Raw genomic sequence first — 19,278 nt, 5'->3', positions numbered from 1 at the left:
GCTTTGAGTTACCAAGTCCTTGAATTCAACATGCTGCAGGAAAAGCATGACATGAGCGTGGACAAAGGTGAGGAGGGACCTTTTGGAAGGGTGTGAGAAGGTGGCAGGGAGAGAAGAGGAAGAACGAGTGCCACCAAGAGCAGGGTGGGAGTTTATCCCGTGGGAAAAGCAGCAGGGTGCTGGGATCCTGCTGCAGAGGAGGCGAGTCCCAACTGGGGGGTGTTCCCAGGGAGTGTCCTGCAGAGCCAGGGACACCTCTTTGTGTCCCTTGGTCCAGCAGGAGCTCAGCACCTGGTGCTGGGAGCAGGATATTTGCTGTAGGAGTTGCTGGTTCTGGGAAGGGGCAAGCAGGAATGGGGGCTGTGGAGGGGCAGGGAGGAGGAGAAGGGGAGCCAGTGGAACAGCTTCAGGAGCACTGGGAGCTTTCTGACCAGCCATGAGAAACACAGGCAGGAAAAGGAATGCCTGGAAGAGATTAATCCTATTAATGGCTGCCTGGAATAGTTTTTATGGTTGCTCCTGAAGAGACTAAGATCTATCAGGGAATTAAGAGCTCAAAGGTGGCTGAACTACTGAGTTCCTATAAAAATGCCTATAAAAAAATGCTGGTATGTGTAAGTGCCTGCCTGGTGCTTTGGGTTTCTTTTGTGGGGTGGTTTGTTTTTTTTCCCCCCCTCCCCATAACTCTATCAGTCTCATAAAAGGATATTGCCTCTTCTGTAAACACTTCCTCTACTGGGGAAGGAAAACCATCCAACTCGGGATGCTCCCCTTGTATAAAGGTAAATAATCCATCCTGAGGAGGATTAATACAGTCACTAAGGAGGAAAAAGGTATGTCTGTGTGCACAGCAGGGACTGAGGGTGTTGCTTTCAAACCTGGTTTGCTCTTAAAGCCTTAGCTGGGGATGTAGATTCCCTTCCCAAGAGGATTCTCGGGCTGTTTGGGATGTTGGTGGCCACAGGAGACATTCCCAGCTCATGGAGAAAAGTGGGTTTTCAACCCGCTGGCCGTGGAGCAACCACAGCTACACCAGAAAAGAAGTGATCAGCTTTGAAACCAGACTGATGCCTTCCCAAGCAAGTCAAGAGGGGAAAGTAACAGAAATCTAGAGGTAGTTCAAGCTGTGATCTCATTGGTGGTGACTTGCAAATGGAAACCAGCCCCTCACAAACTGGTTCATGGGGTTGTTTTTTGCCAGGGATGCTAAGTTGTACTTCAGTAGTTTTAAGGTGGGTTTGTTTTGTTTTTTCAGTTAGAAAAGAGAAGAAACAGTTTAGAAACAGTGAGATGAGGGTGGTTGGACACCCAGTGTTATTTTAAAAGTCGTCTTAAAGGGTTGTTTAATGAGGTGGTACTTGCCAGAAGAAGTCCTGTTGTGGCTGCATTGCACAAAACTTTAGGAGGGCAACTGCTGGTTCCTGTTAAGCTGGAGGGGAAGAGCGTTCTGTGCGGGGCAGGGTGGGGGGCTGTGCCCGGGTGGCAGCAGAGGGGGCTGTGCCCGTGTCCCTGGCAGGGCTGGCTGCCCTGCTGCTGCCCGGACAGGGGTGCCCAGCACCCCTGGGCAGTGAGGGGCTGTCCCGCTGGGTGGGTGCAGCAGAGTCTCCTTTCCTACCTGCCCTGAGAGGTTCGGATCGGTCTGCTCTGGGGGGTGTGTGTGTAAATGCTCCTCTGCCCTGATCCTCTGAGTCCTGCGGGGCTGGAGCTCCTGAGCTCTGGCTGTGCAGCTCTCCCCTGATGCAGGGCTGTCCTTTGCTATTGTTATTCCTTTCCAGCTCCATCCTGGTGCTCTCTCCATCTTGGGAACGAACCTGGTGCAGTTAATGAGTAACCAGGGAGAGGTTGCTCGGTGCAGGTCTCTCTGCCAAGAGGAGATAAGGGAAGGAGCCCACAGGGACGTGCTCCCACCCCCAGCACCGTGGGAGCTCCCCTGGGTGGGCACAGGGTGTTGGAGAGGGGCAGATCCCACCTGCTGCTGCCCTCCCCTCTCCGTGGGCTGATGCCAAAGGCAGCTTGCAGCCAGGGCATGAGGAGGCTCAGTCAGATCAGGCCACCCCTGAGAGAGGCTCTTTGAGGACCAATCTCCTTGGGCTGTCCAAGCTTTGGTGGGCTGGCCCAACCTGTGTTGGCCCTTGTGGTCACCATTCTTGGTTTCCACCTGGAAGACCAAGGTGCCTGTGTGTGGGACACGCTCTTGTCTGAGTGTGTGCTCTTGCAGTGACACTGCTGGTGGGAGTACTGATCCGTGGGGGCTTTGCTGAGGGCATCTCCTCAGCTGGGATAGTGCCTCAAGCCCACAGGGGCCTCTGTGCCCGTTGCTTCCATGTTTCTGTGCTGTGTGGCAGCAGCTGGTTGCCAGCAGAGCCAAACTGGTCTCCAGTGTGTTCACAGGATCATCACAGTCTCGTTTGGGTTGGAAAGGACCTTTAAGACTGGAACTGGCATAGGCAGGTTCCACCAGCCCAGGCTGCTCCAAGCCCCATCCAACCTGCCCTTCAACACTGCCAGGGATGGGGCAGCCACAGCTTCTCTGGGCAACCTGGGCCAGGGTCTCACCACCCTCACCCCAAAGAATTTCTTCCTCATGTCTGACCTAAATCTCCCCTCTTCCAGCTCAAAACCACCACCCCTTGTCCTATCACTGCTAAAAAGTGTGTCCCCATCTCTCTCCTAAGTCCCCTTTAAGTATTGAAAGGCCCCAGTTAGGTCTCCCTGGAGCCTTCTCCCCTCCAGGCTGACCAACCCCTGCCTCCATAGGGAAGGTGTCCCAGCCCTGGGATGATTTCTGTGGCTTGCTCAGTCCAGTTCCAGCAGCAAAGTTCAAGGAAGGAAGGAGCTGGGAGCAAGGAGAGCTGACTGCAGCCACCCATCCTTCACCCAGGGTCACCTCGGTGTGAGCAGGGGGGTTCTCCTGAGCTGGGAAGCCCTGGTGGGATTGGGGGGCATCTTCCAACAGAGGGGAAACAAACCCCCTCTGCCTGGCAGTGGGTGCCCTCCCGAGGTGGTGCAGGGAGGGGGTTTGTTCCCACCTCTGGGCTGTTCCCAGGGGACAGGCAGAGCAACCCGGGATGAACCTTCCCCATCCCTGACGACCGTGGGAGCTAATGAGGCCAGTGACCCCCGAGGAAATGCCACCTGCTTTGTGCTGCACTGATGTCCCCTCTCCCAGGCTCTGGGCTTCCCTGCTGTGTCCTCAGGCAGAGCCTGGTGACCAGCACAGGAGGAAGGTTCCGAGTTCAAGGTGGGGAAGGCTGGTGGAACACAGTGAGGAGAAAGAAGCAGCCTTAAGACTCTTGTCCCTCATGTCCCCAGCTCAGCAGAGAGGTCTCAAATGTTCCTCCATTGGAGCCATGAGGGCCATGGCCTTCCTGGCTGAGACCAGCAGGGGAGGTAAGAATGGGATGGAATCACCAGCACCTCAAACACTTTCCATCACCTCTCGCCAGCCACGAGCTCCCTGGGCCACGTGTCCTCTGGCTGGTCCTGGCTCTTCCATGTGCCAGGGGCACCTGCCAGCAGATACCTGGATCCAGGTAACATCTGACCCTCCAATCACCTGCCTGCCTGCTGCTAAGACCACAAAGTAATCCACTTCTCAGCCACACTGATCATAGAATCATGGAATGCCGAGTTGGGAGGGACCTCCAGGATCATCTGGTCCAACCTTCCCAGGTACTGCTCTAGTTGATCTGAGGGGGCTCAGCACCTTGTCCAGCTGAGGCTTCAAACTGTCCAGTGTGGGGGAATCTACCACTTCCCTGGGGAGACTCTTCCAATGTTGGACTGTCCTCATGGTGAAAAATGTACCTCTTGTGTCCAAGATCGGAGATGATGCAGCTCTTGGCTGCCTGCCTCAAGGTGCTGTGTCCCATCTCCATGAAGTTTCCAAATAGCTTTTCTCCATCCTCACATCCTTCCTCTCCATGTGCACTACCCCTTACCTGAAGGGTTTTTGGTCTGGGATGTTGGGGAAAGTTGGTAGAGATCCTTCTTTCCCCACCCACAGGAAAGGGGACCTACCTCTCTGGTGGCCTTGGCTGGTATAGAAGAAGGGTTCTGGGAGCCTGTAGAGAGGTGACCACGGGGGAGCACAGAGTCACACAAGCTCGGTGTGAGGAGCAGCTTCTTCACCAGCTTGCTGGCTTCCAGCAGTGGCTGCATTCCCATGGAATTACTCACCCAAGTCATAGACCTCACGGGAAGGTTTTTGATCTCGGTGTGATCCCTGCTGGGCTCAAAGAGCCTGGTCACAGCAGATAAGAGCAACAGCTCTTCCCCAGGCAAGTCAGGTGGGGTCAAGGAGAGAAGTTTCTCTGTCCTCCTGTGCAGCCAAGTAACCGTGGGAGGTACCAGTTGAGCCCAGTCCCTGAGACAAACCCCCTGGAGCCCAGAGGAGGCTGCCTCCACCATCTCCAAACCACGTCTTCCCCCAACAGACTCTTTCTCACCCTCCCTGCAGGTCCTTGCAGTTGTTCTGCTTCTCGCCTCTAATTCATGGAGACCCCCTTGGAGGATGAAACCAGTGGGAGGGTTCGTCCTGTCTAAAGTAATTGCTGGATTCAGGATGGAGCCACCACCACGTCCTGGCTGAGACGTTCGAAGGACTCTGGGTAGCTCAGGAGGACACCCCTCAGCCTGATCCAGGTGACAGTGGCAGCACATGCTACTTAATCCAGAAAGTGTGTCCCAAATGTCCCTCTTTTCAACCCCCAGAGGGTTTTGCAAGCCCTCTTCCCAAAGGATACCAGACAAATCCAAGGAAGGAAGACTCCTGGTCCCCTTGGACAGGGCCAAGGCCCAAGTGCCCTTGGATTTTTCCTGTGGAGAAACTCAGGAAGAGCTGCAGTAACCTGAGTGGGCTTGAGATCAGACTCACAAGTGATGTGGCTTTAACATGCCCCAAAAATGGGTACCTGCACCCCCTGGGCATAGAAGACACAAACCACCAGCAGGAGGTACCAGGTGTTCCAGCATCTCCAACAGCTCAGCAGCAGCTGGTTTGGCATCTTGATGGCACGGTCCCACCAGGAGCAGCTGGTACAGCCCGTGACCCAAGAGAGGCTGAAGAAGGAGGGTAAAAAGAGACTAAAAAACCTCCCTGAGAAGCCCAAACAGGGGGTTGGGGTGCGGGGAGGGAGGGGGTGAGGGGAACTGCTGGGGTTTGGTGGTGGTGGTTGAAGCTGGACTTTGAAATTCAGCGCTGGAGGGAACAACGGCCGCACCTTCCGTGAGTAATGTCCCCCCACCCCCTTCCTGGCTCCTGCTCCAACCACCTGGGAGAGGGAGAAAGGTGTTTACAGAGAGTGTGACCTGAGGAAATGAGGGAGAGAGGCAGGGGACACGGACTAGAGCAGATCAAAGGGACACCCTGTAACTCTTCTGGGTTCAGAGCTCTCCAGGATCTCCTGGGGTTCATACGAGTGACTGTCCCCCTGTGCTGGGCACTGCTGGGGCTGCCCCTCAGATCCTGGGGTCAGTTCTGGGCCCCCCCGTGACAAGAAGGACGTGGAGGGGCTGGAGAGTGGCCAGGGAAATGATAGGGAGCACCTGAGACCCACCACTGGATTTAACCCCCTGGGAGGGCTGCCTGGTGGCAGCGGCACCCCAAGCCAGTGATGTTCTGCAAAAGGGCACCTGCTGCCCTGAGTTTGGTGTTGAAAACACATCTTGGTGAATGCAGGAGGGACTTGCTGAGCAGAGGGAACGTGGTGCTGGGAGGGTCATTCCCAACATCTTTATGCAGGAGGATTGACAAGCTGGGAGAGCTGGGGTGTTCAGCCTGGAGAAGAGAAGGCTCCAGGGAGACCTGAGAGCACCTTCCAGTGCCTGAAGGGGCTCCAGGAAAGCTGGGGAGGGGCTTGGGACAAGGGCAGGGAGGGATGGGGTGAGGAAGAATAGCTTTACACTGGAAGAGGGAGACTGAGATGAGATCTTAGGAAGAAATTCTTCCCTGTGAGGGTGGGGAGAGCCTGGCCCAGGCTGCCCAGGGAAGCTGTGGCTGCCCCATCCCTGGCAGTGTTGAAGGGCAGGTTGGATGGGGCTTGGAGCAGCCTGGGCTGGTGGGAGGTGTCCCTGCCCATGCAGGGGTGGGACTGGATGATCCTTGAGGTCCCTTCCAACCCAACCCATCCCATGATTCCATGATCTTGCTGAGCAGAGGGAAGGTGCTGCTGGCAGGACAGGGGATGGAGGGCCAGGGTGTGAACCTTTAGCAGGAGCACCTAATTCTGGGGTCTGACCTAACCCCAGCTCCCATCTCAGCTGAGTTCAGGCCTGGACCAGCCCTCAGGCTCCGTGGCCAAACAAGAGTTGTGGTTCCTCCCCAGGCAGCCTCAGCCTGAAGCTGGGGGAGGTGAGTGTGTGTGCCCAGGAACAAGGGGTGTGGGGGCCCCAGAGAATAACAATTGTCTTAATGGAAAAGAGAGAGGGAGAAGAAAAAAAGGGCTGTTGAGCTCTTTCTCTCCAGCCCCCAAATAATAGACCTATTACTAGCCCCAAACCTCAACCCCCCCCCCCACCCTTCCCCTCCCCTCTCCCCTCCCCAGAGAAGAATTGGTCACTGCACAGCTGTGGGAGAGAGAAAAATATATTTATATATATAAGAGAATCTGCCCTTCTGAATTGGTTTGTGGGGATGGACAAAACCTCATTGTGTGCTTTATCTGCCCAGAAGAGAATGGTCCCACAGTCTGGGGCTGGCAGGGGCTCTGCGTTTGGTTAACTGTGCTCAGCTCACTGTAACTTCATTTAGATACTGGACTGTTATTTATCTGCTGATTTTTTTTTTGTTTGGGTTTTCGGTGTGGTTGGGTCGGTGGGTTGAGTTTTTCTTGGGTTGTTTGGTTTGGTTTTTTTTCGTTTGGAGGAATTATTCTTGGGTTGTGGGCACGTCTGGGGAAGAAAACACAACTGTCCTTTCCCTTTCTCCCAGCCCCCTGTGCTGGCAGGATGGTTTTTGGGGTGATTTTTGAGGTGATTATGGCCCCTCTGGGGAAGAAGACACAAGCGTCCCTTCCCTGTCTACCAGCCCATGTGCTGGAGGGATGTTTTTGGGGTGATTTATAGTGATTTTCGAGGTGATTATGGCCCATCTGGGGAAGAAAACACAGCTGTCCCTTCCCCTTCTCCCAGCTCTGTGCTGGAAGGATGTTTTTGGGGTGATTTGTGGTGATTTGGGAGGATCATGGTCCCTTTGGGGAAGAGAACACCACTGTCCCTCCCCCTTTCTCTCTGCCCCTGTGCTGGAAGGATGGTTTTGGGGTGATTTATTGTGATTTTTGAGGTGATTATGGCCCATCTAGGGAAGAAAATATAACCATCCTTTCCCTGTCTACCAGCCCATGTGCTGGAAGGATGTTTTTTGGGGTGATTTGGGGTGATTATGGCCCCTCTGGGGAAGAGAACACCACTGTCCCCTCTCCACTAGATCCTGTGCTGGAGGGAGGTTTTTTTGGGGTGATTTATGTGATTTTGGGGGTGATCACAGCCCATCTGGGGAAGAAAACACAAGCGTCCCTGTCCTGTCTACCAGTCCCCCTGCTGGAAGGAGGTTTTTGGGGTGATTTATAGTGATTTTGGGGGTGATCATGGCACAGCCCCTGTGCTGGAAGGATGTTTTGGGGGTGATTTGGGATGATTTTGGGGTGATTATGGCCCATCTAGGGAAGAGAACACAACTATCCCTTCCCTGTCTACCAGCCCATGTGCTGGAAGGGTGTTTTTTGGGGTGATTTGTGGTGATTTGGGGGGATCATGGCCCCTCTGGGGAAGAGAACAGAACTGTCCCTTCCCTTTCTCCCACCCCCTGTGCTGGAAGGATGTTTTTAGGGTGATTTAGGATGATTTTGGGGGTAATTATGGCCCATCAGGGCAAGAAAACACAACTGTCCCTTCCCTGTCTGCTGGATCCCGTGCTGGAGGGAGTTTTTTTTGGGGCGATTTATGTGATTTTGGGGGTGATCACAGCCCATCTGGGGAAGAAAACACAAGTGTCCCTGTCCTGTCTGCCAGTCCCCCTGCTGGAAGGAGGTTTTTGGGGTGATTTTTGAGGTGATTATGGCCCATCTGGGGAAGAAACCACAGCTGTCCCTTCCCCTTCTCCCAGCTCTGTGCTGGAAGGATGTTTTTGGGGTGATTTATAGTAAATTTTGGGGTGATCATGGCACAGCCCCTGTGCTGGAAGGATGTTTTTGGGGCGATTTATGTGATTTTGGGGGTGATCACGGCCCATCTGGGGAAGAAAACACAACTGTCCCTGTCCTGTCTGCCAGTCCCCTTGCTGGAAGGAGGTTTTTTGGGGTGATTACGATGGATTTGGGGAAGAAAGCACAACTCTCTCTTCCCCTTCTCCCGGGGGATGTTTTTGGGGTGATTTGGGGTGATTTGGGGGAGGGGGTGATTACGGCCCCTTCGGGGAAGAAAACACGACCGTCTTTCCCCCCTTCTCCCAGCTCTGGGTTGGGAAGAGGTTTTTGGGGCGATTTCGGGCGGGTTGGGGAGAGCAGGGGGTTGGGGTTGGGCAGAGCAGGGGGTTGGGGAGAGCAGGGGGTTGGGGTTGGGGAGAACAGGGGGTTGGGGAGAGCAGGGGGGTTGGGGTTGGGGAGAGCAGGGGGTTGGGGTTGGGGAGAACAGGGGGTTGGGGTTGGGGAGAGCAGGGGGTTGGGGTTGGGGAGAACAGGGGGTTGGGGAGAGCAGGAGGTTGGGGTTGGGGAGAACAGGGGGTTGGGGTTGGGGAGAGCAGGGGGTTGGGGAGAGCAGGGGGTTGGGGTTGGGGAGAACAGGGGGTTGGGGAGAGCAGGAGGTTGGGGTTGGGGAGAGCAGGGGGTTGGGGTTGGGGAGAGCAGGGGGTTGGGAAGAGCAGGGGGTTGGGGTTGGGGAGAGCAGGGGGTTGGGGTTGGGGAGAACAGGGGGTTGGGGAGAGCAGGGGGTTGGGGAGAGCAGGGGGTTGGGGAGAGCGGGGGGTTGGGGTTGGGGAGAGCAGGAGGTTGGGGTTGGGGAGAGCAGGGGGTTGGGGAGAGCAGGGGGTTGGGGTTGGGGAGAGCAGGGGGTTGGGGTTGGGGGGAGCAGGGGGTTGGGGGAGCAGGGGGTTGGGGTTGGGGGGAGCAGGGGGTTGGGGGGAGCAGGGGGTTGGGAAGGGCGGGGAGGTGGGAGCGGGGGATCCGAGTCCTGCGGGGGCAGCCCCGGGACCGGGACGGGCTGGAGGAGGAGGAGGAGGAGGAAGGAGGAAGGAGGAGGAGGAGCGGGGCCAGGGCACGGGAGGGCGGGCAGGGAGGGATGGAGGGAGGAGCTCGGGGCTGAAGCCCAAGTTTGGGGCAGCGGCGGGCGGAGGCCGATGGGCAGCGAGCGGCCGCGCTCGGTGCCGGTGCCGGCTCCGGGACCCCAGCGGGGTTGAGGCGCGGGGGGGAGGGAGGGAGGGAGGGAGGGGGTGGGGGGTGTGTGTGTGTCTGTGCTCAGGGTGGGAGCAGAGAATCCTTTTCCCACCCCCTCCCCGGTCCCAGCCGAGCCGGGTCCGGAGGGATGAGCCCCTGCCAGGACAGAGCTTAGCCCGCCCGGGCGCTGCGGGGCACAGCGATGGAGGTGGTGGACGAGACGGAAGCTCTGCAGCGGTTTTTTGAAGGTAAGGGAGGGGGGGGCAACCCCCCGTGAAGTCCTACCTGTCTCTTTGACACCTCCCGGGGGTGAGCCGGCTCCCCAACCACCCCCTGCTCCAGGCTTGGGGTGCTGGGAGGTGCCCGAGCTCGGGGAGGACCTGGCTGCTGATGGTCCCCGGGCTCCCAGGCGTGGAGGTTCCGTGGGGCTGCGGGTTGTGCTGTGTCCTCTGGACGCCAGATACCTGCCCAGCCAGGAGCTCGGCGTGGCCCTGGCCGGTCCTCAGAGCAAGCTCAGGCTCCCGGCATAGGGTCACAAACGTCTCCGTGAGGCTGAGCTCCTGGCCATCATCTCAGCACCGGGGGCTTCTCTGCCTGTCCCCCGAGCCGTGGGGGTGCAGCACGCTGGAAGCAGGCTCCCCGTGGTGGGCTTGCCTGGGGAAACATCTCCTCTTGGGTCTGGAAGATGCTACAGCAGTGGGGTCCAGCAGCAGATTCCATGAATCAGGTTCTCACGGCCCAGCCACCCCCAGGACCCCTCTGGCCACCCTGTGCCTGCAGAGCTGAGCCTCCTCCCCGCTGCTGCCAACCAAGGGCAGCTTTTGCTGAGCCCGCTGGTGGAGAAGTGGTTGCAAAGAGCATCTGGCCCTCCCAGTGGAGCAGGGGTGGGACGTGGCTGCTCTTGGCAGCGGAGGGGTTGGTGGGGCTGAGCTGTGGTGGGACCCCCACGCCCTTTTGTTGTCCCTCACCTTGGGCTGGTGCTTCTTCTCCCCGCTCCAGCCTGGTTGGCACGTTTCACTCTTCCTTGTTGGCTGTGTCCTTGCTTCCACTGCCCCCTCGGAGTCTTTGTTTCTCTCCTCCTGGGCCTGTGCCCCTCGGTCTCCAGGGGGCTCTTTGCCAGGGGGGGAGGTTTCAGTTGGGTGGGCTGTGCCCCTTGGGGTGAGCCCCTGCCCCGCAGATGCCAGAGTTGAAGGGGAGGGGGGAAAAAAACAAGCCCGTCTTTAGCCAGGTCCTGCTGGGGTGGACACTGGTCAGAGCAGGTTGTGTGTGTGGGCCAGCCCTGGAGGTTGGATTCCCTCTGGAGTCCTTGTGTTGTGCTTCTCTTGGGATCAGGCAGCATGCTGAGCTGCTCCCTTGGTGTCTCCTGGGGTGGTTGGACTTTCCCCCCCTTCTCTTTCTTTGGCTGGTGGAAGGACTTAAACCTGGTGGAGGGGGGGGAGCAAGTGAAGATGCCCCACGACCAGAAGATGCTCTCAGGAGCCCTCAGAGACTCGAGCTGCTTGCTTCTCACTTTCTTCTGGCACTCGTGTGATGTCTCAGTAACGTAGCTCCTCTGCAAAGGCAAAACCCCCCCTGGTTTGTTCCAGCCCCGCTTCTGGATTCCCAGGAGTGCCAGGATTAGTCAGGATGGGCAGCCTCTTCTCGTGCTCTCCCAGCCTGTGTGCTCCTCAGCCCCCAGGGGCCTGGCTTTGTTTCTAGGGTTTCACTTGGACCAGTCTCCTCAATCCTGCCCACCCACCTCCTGTCCTCTGGGCACCCAGCACCTCCCCAGCACCCCACACAGCCCGTGCCCAGCACCCTGCTCTTGTTGGCAGGTGTTGGACTTGAAGTGTCTTGTCTCTTCTATTGTAGCCCTGGAATTTCCTTCCCTCCCCTAAAGCATCTTATGCTGAGCTGGAATGTTTCTTTGTCTGTCTGTCTTGTTCTTTCTGGGTGATGCTGCTCGAGCAGAGGGTTGCAAAAGCCCTCAAGAGGTCCCTGCCAACCCCAACCATTCTGGGAGTCTTTCTCTCTTCTTCCTTCTTTCTCTTCTCTTTTTATCTTGGTCTTTTTTGTCTCCTCCTCCTTTCTCTTTTTCTCTTGAATTCAAACCATCTCATCCCTGTGGGTGAAAACCAAGTGTGAGGAGACACTGAGGCTGAAGGATATTTCTTAGCTTCTGCCATGTTTTGGTTTTCACTTGTGTAACTTCCTTCTAAGAACTTTTCTGAGCTTAATGGTATTTTTTTTTTTTTCCTGTGGAGCCCAGCGTGGCTGTTTATTTCCTTTGGGCAGCTGAGGTCCCTTTGGTGGTGTCATTAAACAGCATCTGTGCCAACACAGTGTCTGAGGGTGAGAGGGGAAAGGGGGAGAAAGTCTGACCACACAGGATTGCTGCTCAGTTCAGTGAAGAAACAAGGTCCTGTCCTTTCGTGCACGTTTTAGCCGTGCTGCTCTGGAGGAGGACGTGGCCAAACTGCCCCTCTGTTGTTTGGAAGGGAAGGTCAGCACCTTAAATTGCTGGCTGGGCTGCACGGAGTCGGATTTACCCTGGAATCTCGGTGGCCTGGAGAATTAATGGTTGCTGGATGTGTCACGGAGTGGGGAGCGATAGATCTGTTTGTGTCTGTGCATTTACAGGAAGAAATCCCTTAGCAGAACTGATTCCTCACGGCCCCATCACGGCAGAAGGTGTCTGTGGATTCCCTCTCCTGGGGGACACACACACACATGCTCAGACTGTGGCTTTCCCTTCTCCTGAAAGAGTTTTGCTTCTCCCAGGTCATCTTCTCGCCAAGTGGGGAATTCAAACCCGAAGGGGTTTCTTTCTGTGCACTGCAAACTCTTGGAGGCAGTTTGGGAATTCCCTTTCCCTCCCGTTTGCTGCCAGCAACCCCACCCCAGTGAGGAGTAATCCCCTGGTGCTCCTGTAGCACTTGGTATTTCAGAGTGTCAGACAAGGATTAACTGGGCTCTTCTCGCAGCCTTTTGGGGAGGGGGGGCTGTGCTGGCTGGGGGTGTGGGAGAGATCTGGGAGCTGTGCTGCTTCCCAAGCCTGGCATTTGGCTGGCTCCAGGGACGCTGTGGCAGGCTCCAAGGTCTGGGGTCCAACTGCCCACCTGGGGCTGTCTCAGCTGCAAGAGATGGAGCTTTGTTTCTGTAAAGGGGGCTCTCGGCATTCACTGGAGGAGGGTCTTTCCATGGAATGTGCTTGTCTGCTCTCTGGGGGTGAGATCCGAGGCACGTGAGGACGGAGAAGCAGCAGAAGGATGTGAGAAGCCCAGGGCTTGGCTCTGATCCTTGGGAAGGGGCTCGGGAAGAGGGTAGGCAGGTCCCAGCAGATGGATCAGGCGTCACTTCGTGCCCTGCTGGGACGAAGACGCTGTGAGTGTGAGTCTGGCCGATCACACGGCCTCTGCGTGGCCTCAAGGTGGGCCTGCCCTGGGTTAGGAGGATCATCACTGCCCTGGTTGGTGTTAGCACAGCTGGGGAACGTGCTTGGTGGTGCCCAGGACCATCCTGCCCAGGAGAGCTTGGGCAGCCGGCTGGGACAGCTTGGAGGCCAGGGAGCGTGGGATGCTCGGCGTTCTGGCATGGAGGGAAAGGAGCTCAGTTTGGTCTTCCCATAGTGCTGGGAGTGTTTGCCCGTAGCGTTTGTATTTTGTATCAAAGGCAAAGTAGGGAGTTGGAAGTGTCTGACCCTTGGCTGGCATCCTGCTAGAAACCTTACCTTCCTCCCTGCCCACCGCTCGCGTCAGGGAAACAGTTACGCCAGAGCTCAGCTATTCAGGATCCCTCTCTCTCTCTCGGCTAATTTATGAGATAAGAGCTTGTTCAAGAATGTATGTGGGGCAGGATGTGCAGAGCAGGGCCTGGGGGACTGGGGAGGGGGTGGCTGGGCCCAGGGCTGGCCGGGAATTGGGAGAGAAACGGAGGAGGAACAGGCAGGGCTAAAGCTTTGGAGGGTCTGGGCTCGAGCTGTAGTTGGGAAAGAGTAGTTGGGTTAGGCTGGAAGGGCCAGATTTCAGTGAGGACCTGGGAACCCTGCAAAACCGAAGCAGCTTTTGGCAGTTTTTCATGGAGCAGGAGTGGCTGGAGCACTGGGAAGTGTGTGTTGAGGGGCTGTGTCCATGCGGGGTGACAGGAGCCTCCCAGCTGGGACAGGAGCACCAGGGGTTGCAGTAGGGGATGGACTTGCCCGTAGGAGTGTGTGTGTGTAGGTGGTGGTGACTTGCTGGGTGGTTTTTCTTGTGTAGGTGAGTAGGAAATGCCTCCTGGCAGCCCTGCAAGAAGGAGTTGGGGTCGTTGCCCCGTTTTCCTTGGATAAAGAGAAAGAAGGTGATGGCAGAGCTGAAGGCAGGAGCCCCAGCTTTGCATCTTGCCCACCCCACTGTGTCGTCAGGGTCGGGTCTCTGTGTCTGCAGGAGGATTTGGGAGTGGATGAGAGGAGAAGGCATCACTGGTAGAACTTGCCCTGATCATAGAATCATGGAATGGTGAAGGTTGGGAGGGACCTGGAAGATGATCAGGTTCCAACCCCCTGCCATGAGCAGGGACACCTCCCACCAGCCCAGGCTGCACAAGCCCCATTCTACCTGCCCTTCAACACCTCCAGAGTTAGAGCTTCCACAACCTCCCTGGGCAACCTGTTCCAGTGCCTTGATGTCCAGCAGAAAAGCCCTGAACCTGAGGGAAGAGGAATGATGGTTTATCTCCAGAGCTGGCCAGCACCTCAAGCTGGAGGGAAGCATCCCAGGGCTCTGGCTGCTGGCAGTGCTGGTGACCCTTTCTCTGAACTGCAGCTCGCTGATCGATGGGGACAGGTTCTGTTTCTGGCAGGCAGGAGGTTGGAGGGTTGCAAAAAAGAGTCACAGAGGAACAAGGGTCTGCTTTGGAGTCTTCCCTGGCTGTGTAGAGAGACCAGAGGTTTCTGGAGGCTGAAAGCCCTGGGAGCAGAAGGAACAGGAGGACACAGCAGAGGCTGTGGTGGCCATCGTGGTGTTGGTGGCAAGCAGAAGCCAGACACAAACCAGGACAGCTGGCCACATGTACGTTTTGAGGCACCTTGACACAGCAAGGCAGCTCCAGCAGAGCATCTGCTTCCTTGGGGTTAAATGGAAGAAGGACTTTCCTGGGAGCTGGGCTTCACGCTCACTGTTCGCTCTCTGCCTGTCCAGCCTGGTCCTTGGCGCCTGCATCCCCCCCAAAAATGCATCTCTGAGCTCTGAGGGAGACTTTTTCCTGCTGGGACTTCCCTGTTTGCTGTGACAGAGGGCAAGCAGCAGGACAAGGCTGGGAGGAGCAGGAGCAGGGGCTCCGGGTGAGCAGCGCTACGTGAGCTTTGCTTCCTGCCCAGACCCCGCTCCAGGCTGGGCCAGGGGTGGCTCTGCAGGGTGACAGCCTCTCCAGGACCTGGCTGGTGTGGTGGGGGGAAGTAAGAGGCTTTGTGTGGGGTGCTTTGCTGGCCGGAGGGAGCCCGTGCCAGGATGGTCCTGGGGAACCTGGTACAGCCCAAACACATGACCATCCCTCCTGGTAATCCCCTCGCAGCCCCAAATCCCGGCGTGGAGCAGCAGCCTCCCCAGCCTCCTCCCTGGCCCTCCCACTCTTCCCCGTGGGAATAGAAAAACCAGCAGCTCCTGGGACCTGGAGAAGCTGAGCTGGGCAGCGTGATGCGAGAGGGGGAGAGCAGGGATGTGGCAGGAGCTTGAGCTCTGCTCTCACCATGCTCAGGATGCGCTGGATCCGAGCAGGTAACAGCAGATCCCCCCACCCAGGGCTGCTTTCCCCTCTCGCTTCTCCATCTCTCTTTTCCAGCCTGTTTTCTGGTCCTCCTCTCTCTCTCTCTCTCTCTATCCTCTTTATTCCGAGCTCCCCCAGCCCACCCAGCTTGGTGTCTGCCTCTAGGTCAGCACGTGGCCTCCAGCAGGAGCTGGTGGCTTCAGGCTGCTGGGGATCCCAGCTCCATCCTAGGGCTTCAGGAGAGAGGGAAGGGAGGACAACGTCCCCCCTGAGCTCATCCCCAGCAGTCTGCAGGGCTTGGCTGAGGCCCAGGGGCCATTCCTGGGAAAAGGGGCTTGAGGGGGGGAAGCTGTCACCTCCATCCCAGCAGGACCAGCAGCAGGAGGTGCCCAGAGTCTTCAGCCAAGCTGCTTGTCCTCATCAGCTCCTCAGGGCAGGGCCACCACAGAAGAGTCTGCTGCTTCCAGCGTGGGCTTGTCCTGCTGGTCCTTCTCTGGGATCTGTCCTCTCACTCCAGTTCCCCCCAAAAACTCCTTGTTTTTTTTTTCCTGGACAGGAGCCGTCCAGATGGAGTGAGGCCAGAGAGCTGCTGGCAGGAGGGTGGGTCCCTCCAGCCCTCTGATAAGGGGTGGGTTGTGATTCAGAAGGAGCCAGGTGAGCACCCTCCCCCAGAGGCTCCCTGGGGCACGGAGGGAGGAACTCTGCCCATCTTCTGGTGAATTTATCTTCCCCAGGTGGGTGTCCCGGGAGCCACGCCTGGACACACGGACCAGGAGGGGGTTTGGGAGGAGGCAGGAGGGGAGAGGTGGCCACCAGGACAGAGTAGTGGTGCTGGAGGTGTGACCAGGCTGGTGGGAACGGGCACGGTGGTGACTCAGATCCGGCTGCCCTGAGCTGCTCCCTGGGCTGGGGTTGCTCCAGGGCTGCTGCCTGCAGGGCTGGGGGAAGGAGATGCTGGGCAAGAAGGAGCCTTTTTTGGGATTTCTCCCCCCTCTGCTGCCTCACCCTTTTCTGCTGGAGCAAACGTTGTGGTGCTTAGTGACATGGCTGAAGCACTGAACGGGTAGATCAGGTGATGGGAGGGGGATTTAGGTTAGGGCTGGACTTGATGGTCTTCAAGGTCCCTTCCAACCAGGATGCTTCCATGTTTCTGTGATTGATCCTATGATTCCCTCAGGCTGGCCTTCTGGGGCTGGAGTCATCCCAGCTGCCTTGCCACTGGCATGGGATGAAATGGCTCCTGGGCATGGTCAGCCCATGGAGAGGAGAGCTGGACATTGCCTGGAGAAGCTCAGCCCCACCTGCAGAGGGAAGCTGGTCTTCCCATGGGCTTTCCATCTCCTGCCCCAGTTCAGGGGTGGCCTTTTTCGTAGAATCAATAGGGGTTGGAAGGGACCTTTGAAGATCATCAAGTCCAACCCCAGCCTTCTGCTTTCACCCCGTGCCCACGTGGTGAGAAGGAAATCCAGAAGAGGCCTTTCAAAGAGGGAAGAGACCCTGGGACCCTGCTGCCCTTGCCCTCTCCTGCTTTGTGGATTCCTGCTGCTGGGCCAAGACCTGAGTGACCTGGAGCAGGGAGCTGTGGCCAACAAGCCCCTGGTCCCCAGCAGGTGTCAACCCTTCCTCTGTGCTGCCCAGGCAGGGTCCTAGACCAGAGCTTGGCATCTCCCCCACCTCTCCCAGGGGTCTCCCTGCCCAGGGGTGCTGTTGCTCCAGCAGAGCTTGCTGGGTAACCCCCTTCCCTCCTTCCAGCACCGTTGCTGGTTGGGCTTGGACTTTGCCCTCCCTGATAAGAGCCCTGGCAAGCTCGGGGTGTCTGAGGAATGATTAACCAGCGTGTGCCTTGCTGGAGGGCAGGGGAGCAGCTGCCCCTGGAGCCACAGAGAGGAAGAGGCTTGTGGCTTTTGGGCCCGAGCTGGTGCTGGCTGGGTGCCCTGCCCAGGTGCTGGTTGGGGGGGCAGAGAGAACCCCCAGCCTGGTCTCCTTTGGTGCTCTCCAAAAAGGCAGAACTAGGGATGGGCAGAGGGATGAGGCTGTGTCTGGATCAGCAGGGAAGGTGCAGAGTCCAAGGGAGGAGATAAAGCTGCAGTGCAGGGAGAAGGGAGGACCCGGGAAGGGGAGGGTGGGTTGCACTGGACACCACACTGGGCTGTCCAATGATTCCCACTCACAGCTTCAGGGATATACCCTCCTCTTCCTACTGACTGCCACACTTGGTCCTCCAGACCTTCCTTCTCCCACAGGCACCATCTGCTCCCCACAGCAGGGACAGAAGACATCTTCTGCCTGCCTTGGTGGAGGTGGTTGGTCTGGTCCACCCAGGAGCCTCGTGCTCCCCAGCATCTTCCAGCACACCCTGGAGGGCTGGAAAGCATTCAAGGCACCTTTGGATGAAAGGCCTCCTTCCTGAGGGAAAGTGCAAGGGGACCCTCAGGGTCCATGGCTTATCTTGCTGAACTTTGTCTGGTTTGATGCAGTTACTCAAAATGGCACAAAGAGGACCTGGGAGGCTGGGGAGAGTGGGCAGCCCTGGAGATGCCAAATGGAGAAGCTGGTTTTGGTGTGGAATGAGAGCAAAGGGACTTTTGCTGGGTTTTGGGGTGATGGGGGAGGAGGGTTGGTTGGAAAGGCCAAGGCTGGAGTTTTAAACAGTTTGGGTGGGCTGAGATCCAGGATTTGAGGGCAGAGGCTGGGATGAAGCTGGGCAAGCAGTCCTGGGAGGGCCCTGTGGCTGTGATCCTCGTCCTGTGGCACGTGCAGGGCTGGGGCAGGAATCATTCCCTCTGGTGCAGCCCAGCATCAGCTTCTCTTCCACATCCCAGTGGCTGTGACAGACCAGCCTGCTCGGAGGGAACTGGCATCAGTCTCTGCAGTGGTTGAAGTTTCCTTCTCCTCTCTGGGCTTCTCCTACATTTTCTTCCCCCCCCCCTCCATCTTTAATCCCTTTTGCTCTCTCCAATTGTCTTCCCCCCCCCCTCAGCTGCTCTTGTGCTTGGTTTCAAGTGTATTATTTTCCTCTGCAGAGTCTTTTGTCATCACCCCAAGGTTCCAGCAGGCTCTTATCCTGAGACACTCAGAGCCCCAAACCCAGCTGCTGTTCCTCCCCAAGGAGAGGCAGTAATGGGGGGGGAGGAGGTAGTGCAGAGGGCCTGGGCTGGGACAGGGCTTGTGGAAGACACAGGTGGGGTTTCCCAAAGAGCTGGAGGCCTCGTTCCTCAAGCTGCATGTCTGCTGGGAGGGCAGGGACCACAGACCATGCTGAGCTGCTCTTGCAGCCTTGGGAAGTGGAGGTGATGTGAAGAACACACCCAACTTCGTTTGAAATGTGAAGATTCGCTTAGTTGGTGTCTGACAAGACTTCAATAAGTGTCAGCAACTGCCATTTATGAGCTGGAATCCCTCGTGCTGATCACAGGTGGCTTAGAAATTGAGAGGAGCAGGAAACCAAATGATTTATCAGCCTTCCTTCATCTTGGCTCATCTCTTCTGGTGTGACAAGCAATGGGCATGGACGTTGATTCCAGAAAGCACTAAAAAGGGTTCTTGGACTTTATTGGAAGTGAAACACCTGCTTCAGTAAAGGAAAAGCTTGGAAACCCTGTGCTGGAAGGGCCATCAAGCCATTTCACAGTTGGCTGCTTGCTGATAATGTAATCAATGATCTGCTCAGTTTGGTCCCTGGTTTTTTCCCTGATGAGGTCCCACCCAATTCAAAACCTGAGGTCAGTGAGGAGGTCTGGGTGGGGAGGAGCAGGAGGATTTCTGTCCCTCTCCCCTCCCTCCTGCCTGTTTTCAATCAGTCTGTGGAACGAGGTGGGTTGTGGTGAGTTTTCCACGGGCAGTGTAGTGGGACAGGGAGTGAAGAGAAAGAGGTGAGAAGTGATGTTTCAAGACTCATCTCCTGGGTGTCGAGGGGCTGAAGGGCACAAGGAACAGCAGCGTGGGGACCTGCAGACTGGGGGTGGCCTTCACAGCCCAGAATGAGAAGTCTGGGTGCTGGAGGAGGTGCTGGTGGGGCAGGCTCTGGGGGAGAAAAGGGGCTGCTCAAAAGCCAACCCAGTGCAATGGGCTGGTCCTGTGGAGCATCATGGTGAGGGACCTTTCTTACTCCTCTGCTTTTAGACACAGGGGCTGTGGCTCTGGTAGAGCCAAGGAGGCACCTGTGGATGCAGTAGATCCCGGGGTGATC

At 57.1% G+C, this 19,278-nt stretch overlaps 1 protein-coding gene across 4 annotated transcripts in view; it reads left to right on the top strand.

The window, feature by feature from the left end:
* The first annotated feature begins 9,437 nt into the window (after nucleotides 1-9,437).
* Nucleotides 9,438-19,278, top strand: part of MYRF (myelin regulatory factor) — a 57,316-nt gene continuing 47,475 nt past the window's right edge. For all 4 annotated transcript variants that reach the window (XM_051620779.1, XM_051620780.1, XM_051620777.1 and 1 more), the window contains exon 1: nucleotides 9,438-9,616. In XM_051620779.1, coding sequence (XP_051476739.1) covers nucleotides 9,571-9,616 — 46 coding nt within the window. In that variant the 5' untranslated portion in view covers nucleotides 9,438-9,570. The remainder of the gene's footprint in view (nucleotides 9,617-19,278) is intronic.

This window comes from Apus apus, chromosome 5 (assembly GCF_020740795.1).
Source record: "Apus apus isolate bApuApu2 chromosome 5, bApuApu2.pri.cur, whole genome shotgun sequence".
Taxonomy (NCBI): Eukaryota; Metazoa; Chordata; class Aves; order Apodiformes; family Apodidae; genus Apus; species Apus apus.
Note: the sequence above shows the minus strand (reverse complement) of the source record. Positions and strands in the feature narration are given on the sequence as shown.